This window comes from Artibeus jamaicensis, unplaced genomic scaffold (genome assembly GCF_021234435.1).
Source record: "Artibeus jamaicensis isolate MK-2021 breed Jamaican fruit bat unplaced genomic scaffold, CSHL_Jam_final contig_233, whole genome shotgun sequence".
In the NCBI taxonomy this organism is placed as follows: Eukaryota; Metazoa; Chordata; class Mammalia; order Chiroptera; family Phyllostomidae; genus Artibeus; species Artibeus jamaicensis.
In genome coordinates this window covers 3,599,995-3,625,370 of record NW_026521486.1, presented here as the reverse complement: position 1 = coordinate 3,625,370, position 25,376 = coordinate 3,599,995, and the positions used below count along the sequence as shown (strand labels likewise).

At 63.4% G+C, this 25,376-nt stretch overlaps 1 protein-coding gene across 5 annotated transcripts in view; it reads right to left on the bottom strand.

The window, feature by feature from the left end:
- The window catches only part of SCUBE1 (signal peptide, CUB domain and EGF like domain containing 1), a 112,338-nt gene that overhangs the window by 5,747 nt on the left and 81,215 nt on the right, over nucleotides 1-25,376 (bottom strand). For 4 of the 5 annotated variants that reach the window (XR_008391021.1, XR_008391022.1, XM_037160799.2 and 1 more), the window contains 15 exons: nucleotides 24,204-24,320; nucleotides 19,154-19,276; nucleotides 17,602-17,718; nucleotides 15,837-15,959; nucleotides 10,780-10,899; nucleotides 10,537-10,641; nucleotides 9,517-9,633; nucleotides 8,645-8,782; nucleotides 7,248-7,451; nucleotides 6,677-6,838; nucleotides 4,881-5,048; nucleotides 4,089-4,250; nucleotides 2,341-2,538; nucleotides 880-1,032; nucleotides 431-510 (listed from right to left, as the gene is read on the bottom strand). Coding sequence is in view for 3 of the 5 variants with exons in the window: in XM_037160799.2 (XP_037016694.2) it covers nucleotides 431-510; nucleotides 880-1,032; nucleotides 2,341-2,538; nucleotides 4,089-4,250; nucleotides 4,881-5,048; nucleotides 6,677-6,838; nucleotides 7,248-7,451; nucleotides 8,645-8,782; nucleotides 9,517-9,633; nucleotides 10,537-10,641; nucleotides 10,780-10,899; nucleotides 15,837-15,959; nucleotides 17,602-17,718; nucleotides 19,154-19,276; nucleotides 24,204-24,320 (2,087 nt within the window). In the remaining 2 variants the exon portion in view is untranslated. The remainder of the gene's footprint in view (nucleotides 1-430; nucleotides 511-879; nucleotides 1,033-2,340; nucleotides 2,539-4,088; nucleotides 4,251-4,880; nucleotides 5,049-6,676; nucleotides 6,839-7,247; nucleotides 7,452-8,644; nucleotides 8,783-9,516; nucleotides 9,634-10,536; nucleotides 10,642-10,779; nucleotides 10,900-15,836; nucleotides 15,960-17,601; nucleotides 17,719-19,153; nucleotides 19,277-24,203; nucleotides 24,321-25,376) is intronic. The other variant, XM_037160801.2, reaches the window with a different exon arrangement.

Here is a 25,376-nt window from a genome sequence, read left to right as displayed (position 1 = left end):
AGGCCGGCCCCAGGTGGGCCTCGGGTGCAGCGAGGACGCCGGCGTCCTGGGCCCTGCCTGGTGTCTGCTGCCTGACGGCCACAGCCCCCTGGACCCTTGTGTGACGAGGTGGCTCTGTTCTTCGGGGCCACGAACAGGATGAGAAAGGAGCCCATCCCAAAGGCAGTGCTCGACCCCACTGATTTTAAGAGGCCCCCTGTCAAAAACTACCCTCACTTCACAGATGTGGAAAGTCAGGCTGACAGCTCGTAAGGCGCCTGTCCAGGGACAAGCCACCAGGTACTGGGCTAGACCCCTGGGGCCAGCACCTTCTCCTCACCTGTCACACCCTCCTTCTCTGCTAGGGGGGGGGGGGCAGGTATGGCCCTGGGTCCCCACAGGCCCCTGTCCCGGGATCACAGGGGCCCTTCCCACAAAGACGCTCACTCACTTTCAAAATCTCCTGGTGATTCTCCGAGGCGTACAGCCGCCCGTCGCGAACGATGTCCTCTATCAGCTGCTGGTAGTCCTCTGCGCCCGCGGGGCAGGAAGGTGAGGCTGCAGAGCGGCCGGCACGCCCCTGCCACCGCGGCCCCTGCCCTCCCCACGCCGGCCAGCCACCTGCAGCTCTGCCTCTGAGCCTCTGGGCCCTCCCCCCAAATTGCTCTCCAGGTCTCACTAGCTGGAACACCCCTATTTAATCCTCAAAACCCTGCTGGGGTGGTGCCTTGTGCTGAAGCCCACGGACCCCACGCATTGCTCCCCTATCTGTGCCCTGGGCCTGTTACATGCCTGTGCCTCCCACCCCAAGACTGCAGCCCCCTGAGGTGGTGGGGGGGTGACTAGGCTCCCTGTACCCAGGGCCGGCCTGGGCTGGGTGCGTAGTGTGGCCAGGCTCACCATCGTAGGTGACATAGGGCACTTGGAAGCCTTTGCCGCTGTTGCCTTCATTGGATTTGAACTGGATCCAGAGCTTCCGGGAGCGGGAGGTGAAGGCGATGGGCCTCTCGTAGGTCTGGCAGGTCTCATAGGTGGTGATGGATGTGGGCGAGGCTGGGGGCGAAGACACGCCATTGCTCCTTGCCCACCCCCGTCCTCCGCCTCGGGCTGCTCGCCACCCTACCCAGTCAGCCGCCCAGCACCCACAAGGCCCATCGCTTCAAAGGCTCCAGCCACCTGGTGTCCACATGTATTACCTCTACCTCAGATGCCCTTCCCTACCCTCAACCCTCAACCCCAGTTCCTACTTATTCTTCTGAACCCATTTCCATGCTTCCTCCTCCAGGAAGCCTTCCTGACTGCTCCATCCCTGCCACATTCCTGCTCTGCTCCGGCGAACTCTTTACTACAGCCTCTCTCTATAGGATTGTCACTGTTTCCCTGCCACCTGCTCCTCAAGGACAGGACTGTTTTAGGTCAGATCTGAGGAGAGCCCCCACCCTGTGAGGGCCTGGGGTAACCCACCACCGTATGGTACATGCCCACGGGGCAGTCCTGGCAGGACCGTACGGATCCCTGGGGAGGCTTCCCGGGGTGGTCCTGAGGCAGGAGAGGCTGGTTCCCCTAACGCTCGGCCCTGTGTGTGCGCAGCAGAGGGTGGGGAGAATGCTGGGACTGGGGGGCTGGAGACAAGCGGGGGGGGGGGTTCTGAGCTGCCGTGGGACCCTGGGCAGCTCCTGGCCCTTTGTGGCCTCAGTCCTCACAGGACACGGCGCATCTCCAGCTCCTCAGCGACACCGAGTGGGACACAGGGATGAAGACCACGCGGCGCCTCCCACTCTCGCCCCGGTCCCCAAGTCTCAGAGGCAGCCTGGGCCCAGGTGGGCAGCTGTCATTCTGTGTCTGCCTGTGTTCCCCTGCCCCTGACCTCTGACCAGGAACCTGCTCCCTTGGGCGCCACGGCCCCAAGACAGCACACGCTGTGAGGAATTTAGCCTGGTCCCTCGGGGGCTCAAGGGCACCTGGGCCCTTCTGGCTGTGGTGGTACCGGGCCCCTGCTCACCACCTGATGTCCCACCACGAGCCCCTGGTGGGGGTGACAAGCTGGGAGACTGGGGCCCGTGGAGGGGAGGCGATGGGCGTTCTGACTCTGGTGTCTTGTGTGCGGGCTCAGAGTGGCCCTCTGCCACCCCTGCCCCAGCTTCAGAGGGAGGAGGAGGCCTGTGGAGTAGGGTCACCCCCAGGGTCTCGGTCTGGGCAGCGGGGCAGGGCATGGAAGGACAGCTGAGATGAGAGACGGGCGGACTCGGAGCTTTCCAGACCTTTCCAAACAGCTCTGCAACGCCCGCCTCTTAGAGTCAGATGGAAGGAGACTCGGGCCTGGCCCTGAGACACTGCGGGGAGTGCGGGGTGGGCACGTACCGCTCTTGCGCATGACCAGGACGTCGCCGCACTCGTCCTCGATGGGCAGGAAGATCTCGGGGACCACGACGAGGACCCTGCGCTTGGGGGGCGGGGAGATGTTCCACACGCACTCCGCGTTGGCCGGGTAGTCGCCGGGGTAGTTGGGGGACTCGATGTAGCCCGTGTAGTCACCGAGCTCACCGCCGCAGTGCTGGTCTGTGGGTGCCGTGGCCCGTGGGCCTGGTCAGGCCTAGCTGGTCAGTGGCTGGCCAGCTGCAGCCTTGGAGGCTGGCAGGCCTCTGTCTGTTCTTGGCCTGCCTCCCCCTGGCCCTGTCCGTGGGCCAGCCAGACCCTGTCCGTGGGCCAGCCAGACCCTGAACCTGTCTTCCCTGGGGGTCCCCTCCCCAACCCCTACCCTGAGCTGGAGGGCAGGCCCCCATGTGTTTTGGCTCTCTGAGGGCCGGTGAGCATGGCTTCTTCCTGGGTGCCCTTGGCTGCCTCGCCTGAATCCCCGTCTTTGTGTCTGGGCCTCCTGCCTGGAGCCGCGGCCCCGGGGACGGGCAGCCGTCAGAGCCTGAGTGAGCCCCAGCATCCCCTTCGTCTCCACCCCCGTCTGCTCACGCCTTTACTCAACATCGCCCTAGTGCCCAGCGGGTGCCGGGGGTGGTCCTCCCCTGAGCAGGAAGGATGAGGGGTCAGCAGGCAACACATGGAGGGAAGAGAGACCCACTCCCATTCTGTTCTGATTTAGCTCAGCTGGCTATCCTGGAAGAGGCCACATGGGACTTTTTTATGAGCTTAAGTGGTCCCTGCCTGAGCCTTACAAAGGAAGTCACCATCTTTAAGCAAAGAGAACTGAATGTAAATATGGGATACACACGATTTTCTCATACATTCTCATTTACAAATCCTGTCCTCGTATCAAAGTTTCTGGGACACATTTCGTTTCACTTTTTTCTTCCAGAAGCTTCCTTCCCACTTGGTTTCCCTACTTTTACTCACTAGAACGTTTAAAACTCGGTCTCTGTTGAGCTTCACCACTGTGCCTGCTCTCCTGCCCCGAGGGCTGCAGACGCAGCTGGGGACAGCCCTGGGCAGAGGGGACAGCCTCACCTCCAGGACTGTGCCTTTCAGGATTAGAGATGAATAGCAGCCCAGGACAGGGACTGACTGGCTGGAAGCGGAGTGGGGAAAGGGTAAAATGCCACAACATGAGCCCCTAAGAACTCTGAAAAATGAATCAAAATACCTAAAGACACCACCCTCTTTGTTAGGCCCAAATGACTCGCTCAGTGTGGGCCCGAGGTGTTACCGGTTTACCCGATTGGTGCTGCCCACATTTCTTTGGGGAAAGTTGCTTATGAACATGGGCAGGGGCGTGGTCTTTTCCCGGCACGGCCACCCTGGCCACACCTGGCATCCTGCTTCCTGTGACCTGGGGGTCTGGTTCTCATGCACCTGGCAGTCTCCTCCGTGCCTGCCTTCCACCTGTAGGGCCTGGCTCTTGGCAGCTGCCCCCAGACTCACTGGCCCGGCCTGGCTTTTCCTTCCCCAGGGCCAGAGCCTGCCGCAGGGCCCGGCCTGGCACAGAGGCGCGGGCCGCCCCGGGGGGCAGTGGAACCTGTGCACGCCAGGCGCGCAACCAGCGTTCTGCAGACCAGGCCATGCTGAGCTCCGCTCCCACGCATAGGCCTCTGGGTGGACATCCCTGCCCCTGGCCCCTCCCAGCGCCCCAGCACTTAGACGCTGGGAGGGGTGGCACCTACTTTTGCAGTGCGTGACGTTGGTGGAGCCGTCGAAGTCCGTGCTGGTGTTGCCCGGGCAGGCAATGCAGTGGTTCTGGCCGAACTCGGGCTGGTAGGTGCCGGCCGGGCAGCGGACGCACCGGTGGGTGGTGGTGTTGTAGTGGTGGCCCGGGGAGCAGTGCACTGGGGGGGCACCGGTGGGGAAGGGTGGGGCACTCTCCCTGGGCCTCCTGTCCCCGAGGTCCCAGCACAGCATTGGAGGCCCTTCCCCACCGCCCGCTGACCTCCCACCACCCGAGCCCAGTCCCTGGGCAGGCTGACCCCTCTGTTCCCTGATCCCGTCCAGGGGCTGCAGAGTGCTCCCACGCTCCATCTGAGGGGGGTTCGGAGGGGAGCGGGCTGTCAGTGGGCCAGTGGAGGGTGACTCCTGGGGTGGGGGTGAGGACTGGGACTGTGAGAGGAGGAGTGGCTGGATTTCAGCTGGTGGCTCTGGAGAGAGGGTCTCTCGTAAGGTGAGACGCTGACCTTGCCCCACTGTCCCTGCTGTCCCCGCACTTCTTCACCCTCCTCCTGCCACACCCTCCCTTCTACTGGCAGCAGGAAGCCCTTCCAGTGCCCAGAGGTGCTGGCAGCGCCCCCTGGTGGCTCCAGGGGCTCAGAGCTCCACACAGTAACTGCTGTCTCGGTGTGTGGCTCAGTGCCAGCCACCTAGTCTCTTGCCTGATAGTCCCAGGCTCCTCCTCTGACCTGGGAGGTTTGCGGGCAGAAAATGGTCCCTGGGTATTTCTGCCAGGCCTGTGGGGGCATCCTCACCTTTGGCCTCACAGTCTTGGAAGGAGGCTGCGCCCCCGTGCTTGGTGAGCAGCCCCCCACCGCAGAGGAAACAGCCAGTGCGCCCGGGCTCTGGCTGGTACGTGCCCACGGGGCAGTCCTGGCAGGGCCGGAAGCCATCAGCCGAGAAGGAACCCGGAGAGCACTGGCCTGGAAGACAGAGGTCACGGTTCACTCGGGCTACAGGAGGGCTGCCCCCATCCAGGGCCTCCTCTCAGCCCTCGTCTGCCCCTGGGGAGGGCGCACCAAGGCACCAACATTGGGGGTGGGTAGGGGCAGGCACCTAGGAGGAAGCCTGGGCCGCCCAAGGCCGGCCCCTAGTCGGCAGCTGCTAGAGGCTCCCCAGTGTGTGGCTTGGCCAGGCCTGGCTGGCTTCTCCCACCAGCAAGAAGAGCAAGTAACTTTGCCCCTGAGCTGGAAAGTGTGGAGCCCCCACGGGGAGCTAGGAGATGGTGGGAGGTCATTTATTGCAGGGTGTTCTGGCACTGAGTGAGGGGTGGCTTAGTGCCCCCTCAGCCTAGGCTCTGGGTTCTCTGCTCCCAGCTGGGCCACTCGGAGGTCCCCGGGGACAGAGACTGTGCTCCGGGAGGGGCAGGGGCCGGAGGCCAGACGGCAGCCTGTGGAACTCAGGCCTGGGCTCCAACTTCGTCTGTCCCCAGGAAAGGCTGGAGGTCTCTGCACCACCCTAAGGGTCCCACTTAGCCACCCTCACAGGCATGCTTTCCCCATTCCCTTGGGTGACTCCCACAATGGCCCGGGACAGGAGGCTGATGGGCAAGAGCCCCTGAGTCCCTTTCAGGGACGAGGTTGAAGTGGGACGGTAGTTGGAAAAGCTCTTTGCAAACCAAATTGAGTTTGGCACATGGACTGAGGGCTTCCCAGATTACCTTCAGGGCAGACTGTACCATTCTCGGTGTCGAGAAGGTTCTTGCCCTAGTACACGTCGCATTTCATAAAGCACTTCTATGGCCATGGCTGATGTGGCTCAGTGGACCGAGTGCCAGCCTGTGAACTGGAAGGTCACTGGTTCTATTCTTGGTCAGGGCACATGCCTGGGTTGTGGGCCAGGTCCCCAGTTGGGGGTGTGTGAGAGGCAATCAATCAATGTATCTCTTGTACATCTACTTTTCTCTCCCTCTCTTTCCCTCATCTCCCTCCCCCATCTCTAAAAATACATAAATAAAATCTTTTAAAAAAATTTCACTTATTTATCTTTAGAGGGGAAGGGAAGGAGAGAGAGAGAGAAATATCAATGTATGGTTGCCTCTCATGTGTCCCCTGCTGGGAACTGGCCTGCAACCCAGACATGAGCCCTGAGTGGGAATCGAACCGTGATCCTCTGGTTCATAGGCCCGCACTCAATCCACTGAACTACACCAGCCAGGGCAACAAAATCTTTAAAAAAAAGCATTTTCATGGTGGCAGCGTACTCCACAAAATGCACCAGGTTTGGTCAACTGTGACGCACCCCGTGCCTCCACCATAACCACAGGCTGGCCAGTAACGGTTGAGGTGTTTGTAAATTGTAATGTCCTTTCCAAACAGCAGGGGGCGTGCCTGAGCCTGGTGCAGACAGCCCAGTGCATGTACACTGCCATGGCCGATGCCAAGTGTACGCTGTGGGTCTGCTCTGTGCACAGGTCAGGACAGGCTCTGCAGAGAGCGGGGCTTTTCAAATTGTCATAAGGCTCCAGGGTCTTTGCTTTGGGAGCTTAGGTGGAGACAGAGGGCACCCCGCCCCCGCCCCACCTGTCCTTCCAGGCTGGGCCCACACTCGCCTCCACATTCAGATACGTTGCGGGCACCGGCCAGGCCCAGCCCGTCGCTGCTGGGGCATGGCGTGCAGCTGAGCTGGCCGCCCCTGTCCTGGTAGGTCCCCGGCATGCACGGCGCACACTGGCCAGAGTCTCCATGGAAGTAGGTGCCAGGCTCACAGGCCACTGCAGAGGCAACGTGGGGAGGCTGCTGGCGGCTGGGCGGCCTGTCTTCCGGGGCCTCAAGCCCAGGGTCTGCCCCATCAGACGGCACAGCCCTCGTCCCTGGGGCTCAAAGGGCACAGAATGGCCCAGATCCGTTCCAGAAGGGCCAGGGGTGGGGACCCTGGTCTTATGCCCCCTCCTGGCTGCCCCTTCTCAGGGTCCCCTGCAGCCCCCTCCACCCTGCCCGGTGCCTGGCCCCAGGGGAGTGCTTTACGTGACAGGCACTGTGACGAGTGCTGTGCGCTTCTCTCTGACTGGCCTCCTTGGCTCTGTCCACCTCCCCCTTGACGTGTCTGTCTCCCTCATGGGCCGTTCCCTGGGCTGCTCGTGGAAGGAAGGACAGAGGAAGTGGCTGTGGGCAGGGACTCACCGCACTTGCCGTCCTGGAGCACCTGGCCCGTGCCACACGCACCCTGGGCCTCCAGGGCCTTGGCCGACCTCTGCACCACTTCGTACTCAGTGCCTGCGACCTGGACGGAGAAGTGCTGCCGGCCGATGGCCTTCCGCAGAGTCCTGAGGGCGGCCTGCAGGCTCTGCTCCGCTCGCTTCCGCACGCAGTCCGCCTCGCAGGTGTCTGCAGGGGCGGGGAGGCCGTCACGGGCGCACGGGCGCCGGTCACTGCCAGCCCCACCGGGAGCTGCCTCCACCCCAGGCCTCCCCTGGGCCGGCCACTGCCTGGAGCGCATTCTCCAGCAGCCCAGGGCAAGGCGGCAGCATCTCTCTGACAGACCGGGAGACTGAGGCTCCCAGAGGTAGGACCTGCCCAAGGCCACGCAGTCGATCTGGGTGCCGGGCCTTTGCTACTACAAGCCATCAACTCCCCAGGGCACGGCTCACTGACGGGTACACTGCCCTGTCACTCAAACACCCTCGAGGCTGCCACTGCTCCCAGAAAAATGCTCAGCACTCTGGCCTTGGATCCTGAGCCCCTCCCGGCACGGCACGGCACCAGCCTGCGCTGCTAGTCCTAATCCCTAGCATGCCCACACTCACTGTGACTGCTCTGAGACACCTGCCTCACTCACTGCTTGTTGGACACAGCGCGCCCTGCGCTCTCTCTGACCTCTGTGCCTTTCCCTGTTCTATTTCCTCTGCCTGAATGCCATTCCCTGCCACCTCTTCCATTTGATGAACTTTGATTTCAAGTCTGGAATCCACGGCATCTCTCTTGGGAAGACTTCCTGGGTCCCTCCTCCAGGGCAGAAGCTTCAGCCCTGTGCCCAGTTTGTTCCCATGTCCCTCCCATCTGGTGTCCCCACAGTACTGGGCAGTTCCTGTGCACGTCTGCCTCCCGTGGCCGGAAGCGTGGCCAGCAGGGGGGGCCTGGTCTGGCCCCTGCATTCCCCGGTGTGCAGAGCTGGGCACACACAGCACATGTTTAGTGACTGGCCTCAGCTCCTCCGTCACAACTCAACACACATTTACGGCCAGAGGGGGGTGTTGGTGTGAATTACAAGCTCCCCTCTGGAACCTGGGAAGACAGGTCTTTAGCTCAATGGCTCTGGGAGGGCTGTGGGGACAAGCTCCCCCAGGCCCCAGCGAGGGTGGAGAGGGTGGGAGAGGCCGTGTGGCTGTCCCTGTGGGTCCCGAGCCCTGCTGCTCACACGGCCTCGGCCTCCTCCTCCATCCTGGGCTGCAGGCAGGGACTCTGCTGGCTTGCCAGGCCAGCCTCCACCTCCAGCAGCCACGGCTGGGGGGGAGCCCATGGCTCGCTGACAGATCCCCCATTGAGGTCCTCCGCAGCCCACTGGGGAACCCCTTGCCCACCTGAGGCCTCTTCCACCTTTGTCTCGACCTCGAACTCTGCTGTGATGTGGGTCACCTCCTTGGATGGGGACTTCTGGCCGCGGCGTCTCTTCTTGGAGGAGTCGCACTTGAGGGTCACAAAGGTCACGTGGCAGTTTTCTGGACAAGGAAGGGACGGCTGTGGCAAAGCTGCCCAGGGCAGGGAGTAGCGTCCTACCTAGGCATGCACACAGATGGCTGTCGGCCGGGGTCCCACTCATCCTCGGTGCAGGCGGGGAAGCTGGGGCTAGGCAAGGCCGGGCCGGGATCCGGGTCTCATGAGGGGCCTGCGGCTGACCCAGCCCTGTCCCAGCCCTCTGAGCCCATCACAGGGGGACACCGCCTGCATATTCCTGGTGCAGCTCTGGCTCAGGTGGCTCGGCCTCAGGGCTGGGCCTCCTGAGTGCGAGGGCGGCCGAGTTTGAGGGGCAGCCTTAGAGGCTCAGCTGTCTTCACAGAAGCAGAGCTGGGAGGTGTGCCTGCTCCCCCTGCCTGGACACTCTTCAGGGCTGCCTGCACCGGGGGACCGGCTGTGGAGTGAGCCCCGGGGTCCCGGCCACTTGGACAGAGGGCCCTTGCTCTGGGGAGCTCGTTAACTCCAGGTGAGGCAGGGACGAGGGACCCAGGGATGCTGGGGGACCCGAGTTTTCCACTTACTGCTGACTGCCTTCCCCAGGGACACTGCTGTTGTCTGCAGTACCCCAGTGTGGCTGCTGTGGCTAAGTGGCCATGGTGACAAGGACAGAGAGGCTCCACCCCCGGGGACCCAGGCTTGCTGGACGCTGGGTCTCGGCTCCCAGGCAGGGGGACCCCCACTGCCCCTGGCGTGGGTTGGCACCAGGTGGCCCACTCACCCAGCAGCAGCTGCCTCAAGGCCTCCTTTGCTGGCTCCCGGCCACGGGGCCGGAGGTGGCACTTGGCATCTCGGATCTTGAAGCGGGCCTTCTGCCTGATGGGGGTGGTGGGGGCACCTAGGGAAAGCCAAAGTCGCCCGGGTGGTGGCCTCTTCTGTGGCAGGGAAGGTCGGGGGTGCTGCAGAGGGCGTGCCTGAGCGTGGGGCGCTGCTGGGGGCCCATCTACCAGCACCTGGGTGGGGACCTCCGCTGCCTCATCCCTCTCCTTGCAAGGCCAGAAAAGGCACAGGTCGGATGGTGGGGTCGAGACCCAGCCAGGGGCCATCCAGCCAGAATCTCCTGTGGAGGAGGAGAGGGAAGCCTCCCACCTCCATCCCGACCCCAAAGCCAGTTTGCGTGGCTTGAGCTTTCGGGACAGGAGTCAGAGGAAAGAGGGAAGCAAGGAAGAGGAGGGGGATTGAAATACTGCAGGTGCCCAGACCACTGCTTCCTTTGCAGGGGGAACCGCAGCCCCTGGACTAGGGAACCCGCAACCATAGAGCCTTTAGAGCCCTGCCGGGATGTGTCAGGCACACAGACGCACCCATGCCGGTGAATCAGCACCCTGGACGGGAAAAGGTGCAGCCGACACCACCCTGCTCCTACTGAGGGGCAGCTGCCCAGGCCCTGGCCCATGGAGCCGGGGCAGGCGAGTGATGTGCACCCAGCACCTCCGGGGCAGCTCTGATTCGGGAAGAGCCAGTGGCCCCAGCAGATGACACTCACTGCACAGACTCAGGGACCCCCAAACTCCCAGTGCCTCCGGGCCATGGGCCGCCCTGGTGCTTCGGCCTCAGCCTCTGCCGTGTCGGAGGGCCCTCCCACAGCCTGCTCGCTCCTGGGCCCTGGTCTGCTCTCAGCAGCGGAGGCCCAGGAAGCTCTTCTCTTGGCTGAGGCCCTCCCATGGCCCCCAGCATGGAGCCGAACACCAAGCCAAAGGCTGCCCCCAGGTGTGTGCTGCATGGACAGGCCAGGGGCTACCTGAGCAGCTGGGCCCGGCGTTGGGGCTGGTGCCGTTGCGTTTCTGCGGTGTCTTGCCCTGGAGACCGGGGACGCCGCAGCTCAGGCTGTAGCTGTTTTCCGAGTCTGCAGAGAGGCCGGTAGTGAGGGGGGCCTGGGCGCCCCTCCCATCTGGGGCCCTTCCTGGAGACCAGCAGGGGTAGGGTGTGGGCCCAGGGAAGGAAGCGGCCGCCCCCTCCCATCCCAGAAACAGTCTCAGGGTACCTGGCGCAAAGTGGGTGGGAGCTGGACAGGAGAGGAGGCAGCTTTCCACGCTGCCCACCTTGCTGCAGGACAGCTGGGCCTGGGGGGCGGCCCTGGCCCGGGAAAGGCATTTGCCCGTCTCTGCGGAGAAGGAAGACATGAGACTCCCTGGGGCCAGCGTGGGCATGGACCACAGGGGACTCCCACCGCACCTGTGCCACAGCCAGATGGCGCTGGAGGGCAGGGGATGCGTGGGGATGTGGGGCTCAGAGAGCTGGCTTGCTCCCTTCTCCCAACACCGGGCCAGGCCCAGACCAGGAGCTCTGGAGGGCAGGGTCCTCCGGAGCAGGTGTCTAAGCCCAGCTGGGGAAAGGGACAGCTGAAAAGGGACACAGGCTTCTTGACAGTGACCGACTGGAAGCACAGGGGGCTGCTAGGAACCCCCCCCGGGGGCAGCCCCTGGACGCACCCCCACGGCGTCTGAAGATGTCCCAAGCTGAGGTCTCCCAGTTCCTCCTGTGTTTACTTATCCTCCAGGGATTCAGGCAGTCCCCAGACTCACAGGAACAGACTGGGGGTCCTGCCGTCCGGGACCGGTCAGGACCGGTCCAGTGGGGCTGTGGCGCCTGGGCTAAGGGAGCCTGCCTGTGGGGGGGTCCCACTCTGGTCCTGGGGGTCCGGGCAGGTTGCCACAGGGGCCTTGTTGGTGAAACAAACTGGAGTGGGAAACTGCCAACTGGGATGATCTGCAACCTGTGGCCGCACATTTTCCAGAAGCCTCCGAAAGTAAATGATCCAGAAACATGAACACACTGTCCCCCAATAAAACATCTGGCTACCCCGTAAATACGAGGCCCAGCGCCTCTGTTCCAGGCAAATCAGAACCACCCCTAAAACCGCCTGCAGAGGACGTGAGCCAGTTGGGCCGTCGCAGGGACCCAGGTCCACACTGGTGAAGAAACAGGGCAGCCACCCACCCGCTTCCCGGGAGACATCTGCTCCCCCAAGGGCTGCCTGCGCTTGCTCTCAGTTCCCCAAGGGAGTGGCCACAGACAGACGCCCGCCCTGGTGACCTGGGCTGCCCTCGGGCCGCCGAGCCCGTCCTGGTGGGTGTCCCGGGTTGTGAGGGTCGTGAGCGCACGGCAGCTATAGTGTATGTGCTTCCCGGTGAGCCGACACTGTTCCTCGTGCTTCTGTGGCTGCAAAGACGGCGCCGAGACGAAGATTGGCACTCACAGGGGCCCAGGCAGCCTCGGAGTTTGGGTTCCTTATCCGGGATGTGCTGGCTGCTGTGGTGACAAGCAGGCACATCTGACTGGGAGAGCTACTCATAAAGCGCGTGGAGACTTCGCTGTCCTCATCGTCCTTGATGCTTTGGAAGAGGAAACGCTGCAGAACCGTAAAGTCACCCGTGACAGGGTGTGATCCTAGGTTCTTCCGAGAACCTCCAGGCACAGACGGTTCCCAGAAACCAGCCGTTGTCCCAGAGCCGCAGGACGGGGGCGGGAGGGGGGCAACGGCATGAAGCAGACCGCCTTCGCCCGGACCCCTGGAGCAGGCTCTCCCGGCGTCTGCTCATCTCCGTGCTCCCCTGGGCGCACGCTCTGCTCTCCGTCCCTGTGGTCTCGGTCTCCCACGCCTCACACACTCAAGGCCACACACGTCTGACGTGCCCGATCGCGTGTCCCTCACGCACCGACAGCTCCCCTGCATCTGGGCTTTACTCAGATGTAACTGCCATCCTAGTTCTTTTTGTTTGGTATCCATATTTGTTTATTTTCAGTTCAAGATTTCACATCTCTCTAACAATGCTAAGAGAAAGACTTTAAACGTGTTTCTTCCATAAAGAATCCACAGATCTGAATGCAGGTCTGCTGCCATCACACTGAGCTTGCCCCGAGCCTGCCAGGGCTGCACGGCGGGGTCTCCCCACGCACAGCCGTGAAGAACGCCAGCCAGGACTCGAAAAACGCCCATCCGACGAGACCCACTAATTCCCGGCCCGAGGGCAGGCCTGTCCGGTGCGTGCCGTCTCCCGGCATTGCCGACCCCCACCCTGGACGACCACCTTGCTTCTCGCCCTGATTGCAGCACCTTGAATCCAGGTAACTTTGCTGAGGCACAACGCCGACGATGAAGGTAAGGTGGTTTTTCTCTCTCCTGCCTGAACGCCTCTCGGGATTTCTCTAAAAGGTAAGTTCTCGAGTTGGCGCCAATGATGGTTCGTTGGTATCTCTTATCAAAACCAACCTCACTGCACTCCCCAGACAGCGGCCATTATTCCCCGCTGTCTTGCACTCCCACTTGACTCCCAAAGAGTCCACGTCGGGGTCGGAGGCTGAGACCTCTCCTGCAACATCCGCCTCGCTGGCAGAGCTGGTCGCAGCGGCAGAGCACCTACCGCACAGCGTGCTTAGCCGGGACCACTTCTCCTGCCCCAGACCCTCCACTTGGAATGATGGGCGATTTCCTTCGCCTCAGTCTGGGGGGGTGTTTCTTCAACGCCTTGGTTGTCGGACTTCCCTGCAGTTTGAATTTCTGGCAGCCCTGGTTGTTTTTTGTTTCTAAGTTGGTTGGTGTCCTTTTGTTGCATGAGGAAGTGAAGTGTTTCCACTCACGCCTCTGTCTTGGCCAGGACGCCCCACTCCCCGGCTGTCTGAGTCGGTCCTCCCAAGCTACTGTTCGGGAAGCCGGCAATGAAAAAAGGTGTCAAACTGAACTCACTGGTTACGACAGTCTCTGCAGACCAGACACAAAGAGCAGGGACGTGCCCTGGCTCTGGGGGAGGGGCTGCCATCCCTCAAGGGTTCCGACGGTACATCATGATGACACCCACAGGCCCCGGCCTCTGCCCTCCTGGGAGTCTGGCTCATCAGGGTCACAGTGACAGGGAAGGCCTCCCCGGCACTCTTGGTGCATGACGCCTTCTTACAAAGCACCAAGGGCCCATCTCTGGGGACGTCAACAGTGCCTGGGGAAGTGGCCTGCCGAGGCCGTCGGTCCTGTCCGCAGGAACCTGACAACTCCAAGTGGTGGTCAAAACACCGCCCCTCACTTGGGCGCCAACGGGAGCAGCACAGCCCTCGGCATGGTCGGGGGCACGAGACCACCTGACCTCCTGCAGTTAGTCGCAGGCAACAGGGTGACCTTGGGCTTTCTCAGGCCAGTCAGGGGCATCTGAGTTGCTGCCAGCAATTCACTTTGAACTTGGATTCCCAGCAGAGGTGAGGCCAACAGTCTGCATTGGGGCTAAGTTAGGATGAAGCAGCCCGAACGACAAGACATAGGAGGCCGGGCCCAGTTTGGGGGGTCAGTCCTGGGAACTCTCAGATCATGGTTCTAGAGGGCCTTCCAGAAGCTTCTAAAGAACACCTTCCATAGTGCGTTTGTCTTGGTACTCCACACCTACTGTCCGGAAAGTTCACCACTTCCACAGCCCCAGCCCAGCAGGCGACTTAGAGACCACAGTGGGGTGCAGTCCCCCCTGACCACCACCTGCCTGATATCAGGACTGTCCACAGAGGGGTGGCTGCAGCGCCGAAGGCCCGGACAAGCCCTGGTGGCCCCGCCTGCCGCTCCGACTGAGGGAGGGCGACAGAACGGGGGGACAGAGACAAAGACTAGCCCTCCGTGCGCCGAGCCTGGAGAAAGCCTGAGGTCCGAGAGCTCCAGTATCAGGTGGGCACCAGACCCAGCAGGACCCGAGCTCAGGCTTCTGAGCCTGGTTTTCCTTGGTGCCCTGCACGGGCTGTGTGTGCTCCACAGACTGACCCCACCTATTCCTTCCTGTTACCAACACAACCCCAAACGAGCTCCTCCCCAAACTGTGGAGAGGGTTGGCAGCTTGCTTTGCTCAGCAAGGCTTTGTCTGAACGGCACAGCCATTCTTACCTAAGTAGGTAGCAAGTTCAGCTCTTTGACTTCCCGTATTAAGTTCATCCTGGACACGTTCATTCATTCGACACACATTCACTGAGTGCTGCCCCGCCAGGCTCTGTCCTGTGCCGTGGGCACAGCAGCGAACAGACCAAAGACACCTGCCTGGCCGTGTAGGGCACACGCTGCGTGAGGGCGGACTGGCCAGCCCAGCAGGCGTGTGTGGAATAGCTGCCATGCCCGGTGGCTCCAAGGGCAGCAGGAGGGGGGAAGAGCGGGAAGCAAGGGGCCCTGAGGGCACAGAGGTGGTAGGCCTTGCCCTGGGCTCGTGCTGGGGGACAACCCTGTGGCATGCAAGGAGCCCTCCAGGCTGGGAGGAGTGCCCGGGCCCCCTGTGCTGAGGTGGGGGAGCCATACCACAGCTCTGCAAGGCTGGTGGGGGGCAGAGGAGGGAGAGGATGGAGAGGCTAGCCAGCCAGGGTGCAGCAGCCTGTGACAGATGGCTGGCTTTGCTTCTGTGCGGAGGAGTCCCTGGAGGGCTCGGCGCAGAGAGGGGTGCGGTTGGACCCACACCTGAAACGCTCACTCTGGCCACCCCGGGAAAGGACAGCCCAGCCCCTGGGACAGGCTGGACACCTGGTGGTGAGGACGTGTCTGGTGAATGTGGGGGATGGTCCAGCACCCAGAGTGCACCGGTGCAGATGAGTGGTCCCATGCTCCAGCAGGCCTGCCCTGCCATCCTCCCTGACGCTGTGGGGCTGCAGCCCCGGGCGGTGGTGGGTTTGCGGAGACCACGTGATCCCAGGGGCTCCCAGCCAGGCTCTGAGGCTGCTGCACCCCAAAACACCCTCCCCTCCTCAGCTTCCATGGTAGGACAAGTGGGAGCTGAGGCCCCCACCCTAAGCCTCCAGGGCCTCCTGAGCCCACAGCCTGGCTGTGCGTGCTGCCCCCCACCCCCCAAAGTGTGTCTGTGTGCCCGCTGACACTGAGCGCGCTCTGCCACTGCATCCCCTCAGCTCCCATGAGCCTCATTCCCACCAGCCACGTGCCAGCAGCAGACAGCGTCTGCCTGGTGACCCCGAAGTCCACAGGAAGCGGTGGGCCTGGCCCCCCTCACCCACCTGCAGGAGCCTCTGCCCTCCCCTGCCACCAGCACCAGGTGGGAGGGCGGGTCCCAGCGATGGCTGCTCCAGGACACTCACCCACACAGTCCTTCCGGTTCCAGTGGAGCCGCCTCCCTGGTGGGCAGACGCATTCGAAGCTGCCCTTGGTGTTGACGCAGCCCTGGTCACAGCTCCCGTTGTTCATGCTGCACTCGTCCACGTCTGGAAGCGCAGGTGAGTGGGGGTGAGGGCAGGAGGGAGCTGGACGGGCCAGCCCAGGCCATGCCCTCAGGACAGGAGGGCTGAGTCCCTGATCCCAGGGTGGTACTGTCATCACACACAGGTGTGCGGTCACACACATTACACGCTGACACACATGTGCACATGCAGCCACACACCACACATCAGTGTGTGCATGTACACACACTAGACAAAAACACATGCATATGTCCACACACACCACACGCTAGGCACACATGCACATATGCACACCACACACTAGACGTGCACACACGTCACACACTAGACAAGCACACATGCATGTGCTCACACCAGGCACACATACACACCACACACATGCACATGTGCACACACCACACGTGCACACGTGCACACAGGGCTCCCGCAGACACCGGCACACACCCCTCCCACATGGACTAGGTGATGGGCAGTGAAGTGGCACAGAATTTAAGTTCCCATCAGGTCTTTGGGACAGGAGTGAGCGCTGGCCCAAGACCGCTAGGCTCCTGTCACCCTGGGACTCGGGACAAGCCCTTCCCAGCTGTCCCCCTCCATGTCTGTAGCTTCCTCTGACCACCAAAGACCAAGAGCACCCATTGGAGTGGGGGGGCTGGACTGCATTCACCCAGGGGAGTGTGACTATGAGCGCCCCTGCTACCTGCACTGGGGAGTGGCGGGCCCAGGGAAGCCGGCGCCCAGGTTTTGGGAAGTCCTTGCAGTAGAGCCTGCAGCCCACCCCAGGAGCCAATTCCCGCACAGCTGTGCGTGGTCACCGCGCCACCCGGCACAGCCGCCCCACAGACAGAGTGGCTACTCCCAGGTCACAGGAGAGGAAGACCCCTGGATTGCAGGTCCGTTCTCTGCATGGCCTTGCCTGTACATCTCCAAGTCCCAAGTCTGTGGCTCCTAAGTTCACTGAGAACCTTCCCCTTCCCTACCCACCCTGCCCAGCTCCAGCAGCTCTTGCCCCCATGTCTGGAGCTGCCTACTCACTGACGCCCCGGGTTCTACTCTCCTGAATACATGGAAGCCAGAGCAACCTCATTTTGTCAACTTGTCACACCCCTGATTAAAGCCTCCAGTGATTTCTCACTGGGCGTAAAACCCCAAGGCCCCTGGGGGCTCGTGAAGCCCTGTCTCCACCATGTCTGCAACTCCCACCCTGTTCACGGGTTCTACACACACCACTGCCTCTTGGTCCCTTGGTGTACCCCCTGCCCCAGGGCCTTTGCACGTGCTGTTCCCTCCAGCAAGCCTACTCTCCTCCGGACCCAAACTCTTCTCCCTACTCTGCCCTTCTCTGCTGTCAACATCTCCCATTGGAACAGACCATCTATGGGATTCTCTGTGCGCTGGCCACCACCCTCCAGACCAGGCCCCTGCAGCTGCTCTTTCCAGGCCTATGCCCACAGCCTGGTGCAGGCTCAGCGCCCTGTGGGACTTGCTGTCCCCTCCCCCCATCCTTCTGCCTTGCCCTTGGCTGAGAGCCTTTGCCTGCCCATCCCCAGCCTTGGTGTGGTCCCTCCAGGCCTGTCAGGGTCAGGGTGTAGGGTGCAGTGTGGGTGGCCGTGCAGCCAGGCGCGTGCCTCGGGGGGGAGGTGGCCCTGGCGGGCAGGTTGCAGACCTCCGCAGTGGGTGGTCCCGTAGAGTATGTAGCCACGGTGACACAGGCACTGGAAGCTGCCTGGGGAGTTGATGCAGATGTGGTCGCAGGTCCGCTCGAAGGAGCACTCGTCCACGTCTGCGGGGCCGCAGGGAGACGGAGAGGGGGAGGGGTGTCAGGGAGGGGAGGGCGGGCACGGCCCCATCACTCGGCCCGTCACTCAGCTCCGCAGCGCGCATCTGTGCAGGCCCCACCCTGGGCCCGGACCCTGGGCCCTGCTGGCCAGCCAATCGATTGCCGTCACTGCCTGGCTCCCTGTCTTGTCTCTGTTACCTAGGTCTCGGGGTCAGGAGCCACCTCACATCTGCCTGGAGGTGGGCAGGGCAGGAACACTTTGAATAGAAGGGCTGTTAGGGGCGCCTGCCATTTAACACCCCCGCTCAGCTGTGCTGTGGACTGGTTTCTGTCCAGCAGTGCAGGGAATGCCGCGCAGGGAATGCCATGCAGGTGGGAGGCAAAGGCATCGCGGGGCCTGGTCTGCGCCTGGGCAGGCGCTGTGCTCCCAGCGGACCCGTGTCCCACAGAGGAGCCCCGGCCCGGGTGTGAAGAGCCCCGGGACTGGTGCCCCCACCCACCCACCCCTACCTGCCTCCTGCTTTTGCCCTCCTTTCGGGAGCACCCCCCTCATCCTTCAGGGCCTCGAGCTGCCCCCATCCAGGCTCTGAGCGGCACTAACAGCCAGAAGCTGTGAGTCTCGCAGCCAGGCTTGGCCGTGTGCAGCCAGCAGCTACTGGAACCCCCTGGGGACCAGACAACTGGACAGCAGGGAGGCCATGATGGCGTCGGCCGCTCCCCAACACAGGCCTCTGGGCCCTCCACACACTCGTTCCCAAAGTTGGTCCCACAGGGCCCCTCCGGGTACCCGAGCTCCCTCAGCCGCACTGTGCCACCTCTGCAGTGGGTGGACCTCCCCGGCTCCTCCCTGGGACGCCTTCCCTGGCCCCTCTCACTGCTCATCCTCCAGGCTCTTACTGAATCCTGGATGTCTGCTGGGCTTGTCCTGGGCTCTGATTCCTGGTTCTGCCCACACTTCTGCTCCCACTACCCCTGCTCCTGCCAGGCTCCTGGGACCCTGTAAAAGGGCCACTGGAGAGCGCCCGCCTGCAATGTGATGTTCCTTCCACCAGATGGCAGCATCCCCACTTCAAAGCTGCTGAATGGGAGGGGGGCAGCGGGGAGTGAGGGACACACAGAGCTGATAAGCTCTGACACCCACTGGCTGTGTACCGGGGACACTTGCTGATCTCTCCCTGGGCCTCAGTAAAAGGAACTGATTGGGCTGGACGGCCTCTGAGGGCCCCTGGAGTCACACAGGGCAAGGAAGACAGGACACACAGGGGCACGTGCTAAGGGCCCAAACTGCACCTGCTTCTTCAGGCGCAGGCAGCATGGTGGACCAACCCCACTGCACTCCCCTCCTCCCCCAGGAGACTGCACAAGCCCAGGCAGGAGGGGCCTGAGAGGCCCAGGGATGTCCCCGAGTGGACAGCTGCCCGGCACGGAGAAGGCTCACCCTGGCACGTCCGCTCGTCGGTCAGCAGCTTGTAGCCCTTCCGGCAGCCGCACTCGAAGCTGCCCACGGTGTTGCGGCAGAAGTGGTCGCAGCCCCCGTTGTTGGCCAGACACTCGTTGATGTCTGCAGGAGCCAAGCGGGAGGGGCGAGGAGACTGGGACACAAAGCCGGACGATGGCCTGCCCTTCCCTGACTTCCCTGCCGCCCACCTCCCAGTGCTGGCCTGTTTCCCCAACTGAGCACAGGGCTGGGGTCCCGGCTCCTAGTGGTGGGGACCAGCAGGCTGGGTGCTGCCCCTCCCCACCGGGATGGCTGCAATCACAAAAGGGAAGGGAACCGATGTGTGCTGTTTCAGGCATGACAACGGGGACGGTGACAGCCGTGTCCCTTCCCCGGTGTGCTGAGGGAGGCAGCGGGAGGGCAGCTGGGACTGGGCAGACAGGCCGCTCCTGATGGCTGTGACCTTGACTCCCGGCCCAGGAGCCAAGGGTGTAATGGAAGTGGGGTCCCTGAGGCCCTGGTGCCCTGCATGCGTTCCCTGACTCTGAGTGACTGCCTGGCTGGAGGTGCTGCCATCGGGTGACCCTGCCTGACCCCTCGGTCTGGTTCTTCCTGCTGCCCCGCCCCAACGCCCGCCTGCTGGCTCAGCTGACTCTTCGCTTAGCATTCAACAAGTGCAGCTGCATCCTGAAGGTCGCCTGTCCCGAACCCCAGCTCTCTGGCCCTGCCACTGGCCGGGACTTCAGCTCCCTGAACACAGCATTGCTGCTCTGGGTGTGTGCGCCGAGACACTGACTAAAACCAAGGGTTTCTCAGCGCTGGGAGTCCTGCACCCGGCCTGGGGCCCGCGTTTCAGGACCAGAGCTGTCTGGGGTGAGCCCACGCCCAGTGGGCGGCTGGATCCTCTGCGGTCACATCACCTGCTGGGCACTGCCTCGTGTGGGGACTACAACAAGCCATTTCGGGCAAGGTCTCCGGTGATCCTCACAGCACTGGGGGCCAGATCTCCCACTTCACAGAGGAGGTCACAGCTACATGCGGGAGTTGCGCTCGGGCCCAGCCGCCCCATTTCCAGACGGGCCTTCTCCAGTGCAGCCTCCAGAGAAATCAAACAGGGAGGCCAGGGAGGGCAGAACCCCGGGCATCTCCACCATCCCCTCCCCTGGGGACCACAGGAAGCTCGGGGACTCCTCATGAGAAGCCTCTTGCAGGGCAACGAAGGCCCGTCTCCACTCTGCCCCGGCCAGCCGCGTGGTCCCGGGCCGGGAAGGGCATCGCCTCTCCGAGCCTCGGGTCCCCGCCTGCGGACGGGGCTGCGTGAGGCTGGCCTCCTCAGGAATGCCCGAGGCCTCCGGGAACCCCGACGCCTCCCTTCCCGGTCTGGGCCTGTCAGCTAGGGAGCCGTCATGGCAACCAGACAGGCAGTGGGAGGCATGTCTGGTGAGGCCCGGGCTGGTCGCTGGCAGGGAAGTGCCCCCCATCTCTGGCCCAGGACAGAGTGAGAGAGTGCGGGGCACTCGTGGCCACCAACCTTCATCCTGATGGGGCACACCCGGGGGTGTAGTCTTCTCCCTACTTCCTGTCCCCAGAGACTCCCTTCCTTCTCCACTGGGCTCCCACCCAGCCCTCACCAGGTGGCCGGAAGTCCTCTACCTGTCCACAGGTCTTCAGGGCCTCGCGACACCCCCGAGGAAAGGCCTAGCCCCTTTCGCAGAGGCCCTCGGCCCCTCCCTCCGAGCCCGGCCCGGCTGCCTCGCCCGCTTCCTGTGCGCCTGGCTCCTGCCTTGGCAGCCCGGACTCTGGCTGCCCCACTAGGTGCAGCTCCCGGCGCAGCCTGCCCCTGGGAACGGAGGCCCCTCCGGAAGCCTCCCATGACTGTGGAGAGTTAGCTGCTCTCTCGTCACAGGGCCTGTCCTCAGGGTGATGAGAGGACCTCCACGACTGAGGGTTTGGGTGTCAGGCACCAGGGCTGGCATGAGGCCGGCTCAGAGGGACTGCAAGGGGAGCCCACTGTCGGGTACGGGGAGCAGCTGGAGTGGCAGAGAGGAGGGTGGGGTCATCTGGGGAATGCTCAAACGCACACCGGTGTGTTCAAGGGTCAGTGCGTATGGGGCTGGGGTGGGAGAGGGGCACAGCCTGGCAACCCAGGGGTCGAGGGTGAGGGCTCTTGGGTGGGAGCAGTGGGAGGGCCCAGGAGTGGGCTGGCCACCCCTCATGGGCAGCACACACTGCTGGGCTGGCTGGGCGGAAGGCGGGTGAGGGAGGAGAGGGGTCTGGTGGTGGGTGGGCTTCTCGAACTGTCCCAGACAGTGCTGGGAGTGGCTGGTGTCTCTGAGGAAATCCAGGCTCAGGGAGCGGAGGCTTCTGGGAAGGCCCCATTGGCAAGACACCCTCCCAGCACCCAGTGGATGCAGCCTCGAGGCAGGACCCCTGCCCCGTCCACACCCTTGACACAGAACAAGGGCTTGGGGCACACCCTCCAGACCCCCCACGATCCCAGCCGGCTTCCACCTGAGCTTGTGGTCCTCTGGCCTGCTGAGACCTCTGCTACCTAACCTCCAGCTGTCAGTCTTGCCTAACAATGGCTTTTGGCTTCCAGAAAACACTGTATCTTTAAGGTCATTCCTTTGAAGTTGTCCTGGCCAGGCCTGGATGTACAGGCCGACTGACAGCTGGACCTCAGAGCCAGGGCCGAGGGTCTGCTGCAACCCCCAGCTGGGCTGGCCCCAGCCAAGCCCTGGCGCGCTGACGGCACCTCTCCAGCCAGACCCTGGGACTTGGGCCGAGAGCCCGAGTCTCTGAGACACCAGACCCTGGGGTCTAGGGGTCAGGTTTGGTTTCCAGGGCCCCCGAGGTGCTAGGTGTCCTTGTCGCGCAGTGCCTGACAAACCCCCGACCTGTAATTTCTAACATCTCAGACAACACCCAGGCTGCTCTTCCCCACCTTCACAGCCACCCTGGCCAAGTCACTCTCACCTGGAGCCTGGGGATGGCAGCAGCTGCCTCACTGCTCTTCCAGACCCTGCCCAGAGGCCAAGCAGTGGCCAGGGGATGGGTCAAAATGAAAACCTCTGGGGCCTGGCCAAGGCTGGGAGGATGAAGGGCCCACCCGTGCCCCAGCCCCAGCCCCCAGGCCTGCACCACCGGCCTGGCCTGGCCTCGTCTCCCCAGGCCTGGGCACACTGTCCGCCTGTGGGGCTGGGGTTCCGGGCCTCTGCACGCACCCCCGCGCCCCGGAGCGAGGCCCTGCCTCGGCCCCTCCGCCTGCCCGCGCCCGGCCAGGCCGCGCTCTGCCTCTCCGACCAGCACCAGGCAGTCCGTGCACATCTGCCTCGTTGACGGTGAAGGGGGACATCTACTCCTGCGCCTGACAGAGGGTGCCAGGAACAGGGACTGCGTCTCTTGCCCGTGTCCCCAGCACCCGCGCACACGGGGGCCTGGAGCACCAGTGAGAGGAGCACGTCCTGCCTCCGGGGAAGGGGGCCGGCCGGGGTCAGCACCTTCCCCAGACACGGAGCGGGGGCTCGGTGGGAATGGATGCCCTGGGCCACTCGGTGGGGACGGGCGGGGCAGCAGTCAGAGACACCCCTCCATGCTCTGCTAGGGCCGCTTTCCGGCCCAGACCTCGGGCTCCCGGCAGCCCCCGCCTCACCTCAGGAATAGAGCCGTGCTGCCCCTCTGGCCCTGGGTCGGTACCACGCCTCGGAGGGGCCGAGGCGCCTCATTCTACTCTCCTGCCCCTCTCCCAGGGCAGGCGGCTAGCCCGCTGCGACACAGCCAGACTGTGGGGGCCCTTGGCTGCCCTCTGAGCATTGAGTTCATGTGGTGAGGCTTCAGAGACCACCCGCCTGCCCACCAGGAATGCACCCTGGCTCGAGTGGGGGCTACGGATCAGGCTCGTTTTCAAATGAACAGGCGGAGGAACAGTTATTTCTGTCAATAATCACGAGGTTCTTGCCAGCAGAGTGGCCATGGAGGCGGTCCCGTGCTGTTTTTACCGGCTTAAAAAAGCCCGCCTCAGATGACTTGAGCCCCCCCGGGATGTCTTCCCTCCCAGGACTGCCCTCCCACTGCTTTCCAGCCCCACCTGCCACCGGGCAAGGTGGCCACGGGAGGGTGGCCGGCCCGCAGCACTCGAAGGGCCCGGCAGGGGGAGGCCAAGGGGCTGCGCCTCATTCCCGGAGGGGCCGTGGCCCGGGGGCCGGCCGCCCTACGACCCCTGCACCGCCCCCCCCCCACGCGGCCCAGCGGCCCCTTTGGTCCCCAGAGCGCAGCCAGCTCTTGCTTCCCAGCCACCTCGCTTCCTGCTTTCCCGAGGGGACCTGACCGTGCCGGGCACCCCCTGCCCAGACCACCTCCTGCCCTCGGCAACTCTGGGTGAGGCAGGGGACAGCAGGGGAGAGGCAGCCCACTCTGTCACTTGCCGCAGTGGCCGCAGTCCTTCAGGTGCCAGGGACCTCGCTCAGACACACCCCTTCCTCGTTTTCTAACTGCAAATGGAGGCCCTTCAGTTCTTCAGCTCACAGCCACCCCCAAGCAACTCCTCCAGTGACACGACACCCAGGGACCTTGTGTTTCTAACGGGACCAGCAGGCAACCCGACCCTGGTGCGAACAGACTCACACTCACTCCCTGAGCCACCCCGAGCCATGCTGTCACAGCTGAGGCGGGTGGGGTGAGGGATGGGCTGCACCCCACCCCCGGGAGCGCCAGGAATCACGGGGCCGGGAAGGCCCCCAGTGAAGGCACCTGTCACCCAACCGGCAGCTCAGTTCTCTGCTAGAGTCTGTTCTGAGGCCCAGGAGCGCGGAGGCACGCGGTGGAACCCGTGTTTCCGGGGGCCCGTCCTGTGGGGGAGCCCCGGTGCGGAGTCGCCCTCCTCTCCGCCTCCCCCACAGATGTGCAGGCGACTGCTGTGCTTCCTGGCCCCACAGCCCCCACAGCCCCACGCCCACCTCACCCCTTCCCCCGGCTGGACCTCCCACTGCTTTCCAGCCCCAACCAGGCTCCAGGAGTGGAGGCGGCCGTGCGCCCGCGGCTCCACGCTCACCTTTGCACGTCTTCCCGTCGGGCTGTAGCGTGAACCCCACTGGGCAGCTGCACCGCACACCAGTGGCCGTGTCCTTGCACGTCCGGTCGCAGCCTCCGTTGTTCACTGCACACGTCTCTGGGGAGGAAGAGAGAGAGAGGCTCAGTCTCCTTGGACGAGAGCCGCCTCCTTTCCTGAGACAGGAGACTTGAGTTCAAGTTCTACCTCCGATACCCTGCAGCTGTGGGGCTTCTCAGAGCCTCACACTCCCATCTGTAAAATGGGAGCATGACACCATCTCTGTGGGGTCGCCACAGCTGAACAGAGGCTGTGTCTGCAAATGGCAGAGGGCTGTGCTTGGCCAAGGCTGGCTGCTGACAGGGCCCCTGTCACTTCCAGTGACCAGTGTCACCCAGGCCAGACTCCCAATGCCTGGCTCTGCCTGGCTCCGGCACCAAATCCAGACGGGCGCTCCCCGGCTCATCCTGGCACGGACAGCCGCACCCTGGCCACGGAGCCCCAGGGGAGGTTTCCGGAGCTGCAGGCCATGCATCACCTCGATGAGGGCTCAGCCCACATCTGTTCTCACTGAGCGACCCGCCAAGCATGTCTGGTTTTTGTCCACTTGAAGCTTGTCTAGGGCTGTTTTTCTTCTCTTTTGCAAGTTCAAAGGGGCTGGAGTGGCTGGGGCATAGCTGAGGTCGCAGAACCTGTCGTGTGGTGACAGTGATCCTCCACAGGCCTGCAGACGGGTCTGGCAGGGCCAGGGCACCAGGGCACAGGTGGCCCGCACACCGAGGAGCCCGCTCCCGACCCGCTGAGCCTTTCCATCTGGGTTCCTTCCGAGCATCTGGCGCGCTTTGATCTCGTGGGAACCATGCCTGCGTGGGCTTCCTCTTCCCTTGGCTGCTGGGAAGCGAAGAGCCAACGGGCTCCTTGTTCTTTTACGACCTGAGACCCTGCCTGCCTGCCTCAGCTTCCCCTGGGAGCCTGGCTGCTTATTCTGTCTGTGTGTCCATCCGTGGCGTCTGACTCCTGTGAGCTGCCTTCGGGTCTCTGGGAGGGGTCTGGGATGAGTGGTGGGGTGATGACTACACAAGTACTGCCCCCAGTGGCCCTGAGTCCCTGATGCTGCTTAGACCAAATTCATGGTGCCTTCCCTTTGAACTTCAACTTGTGAGGGCTGAGGAGAGC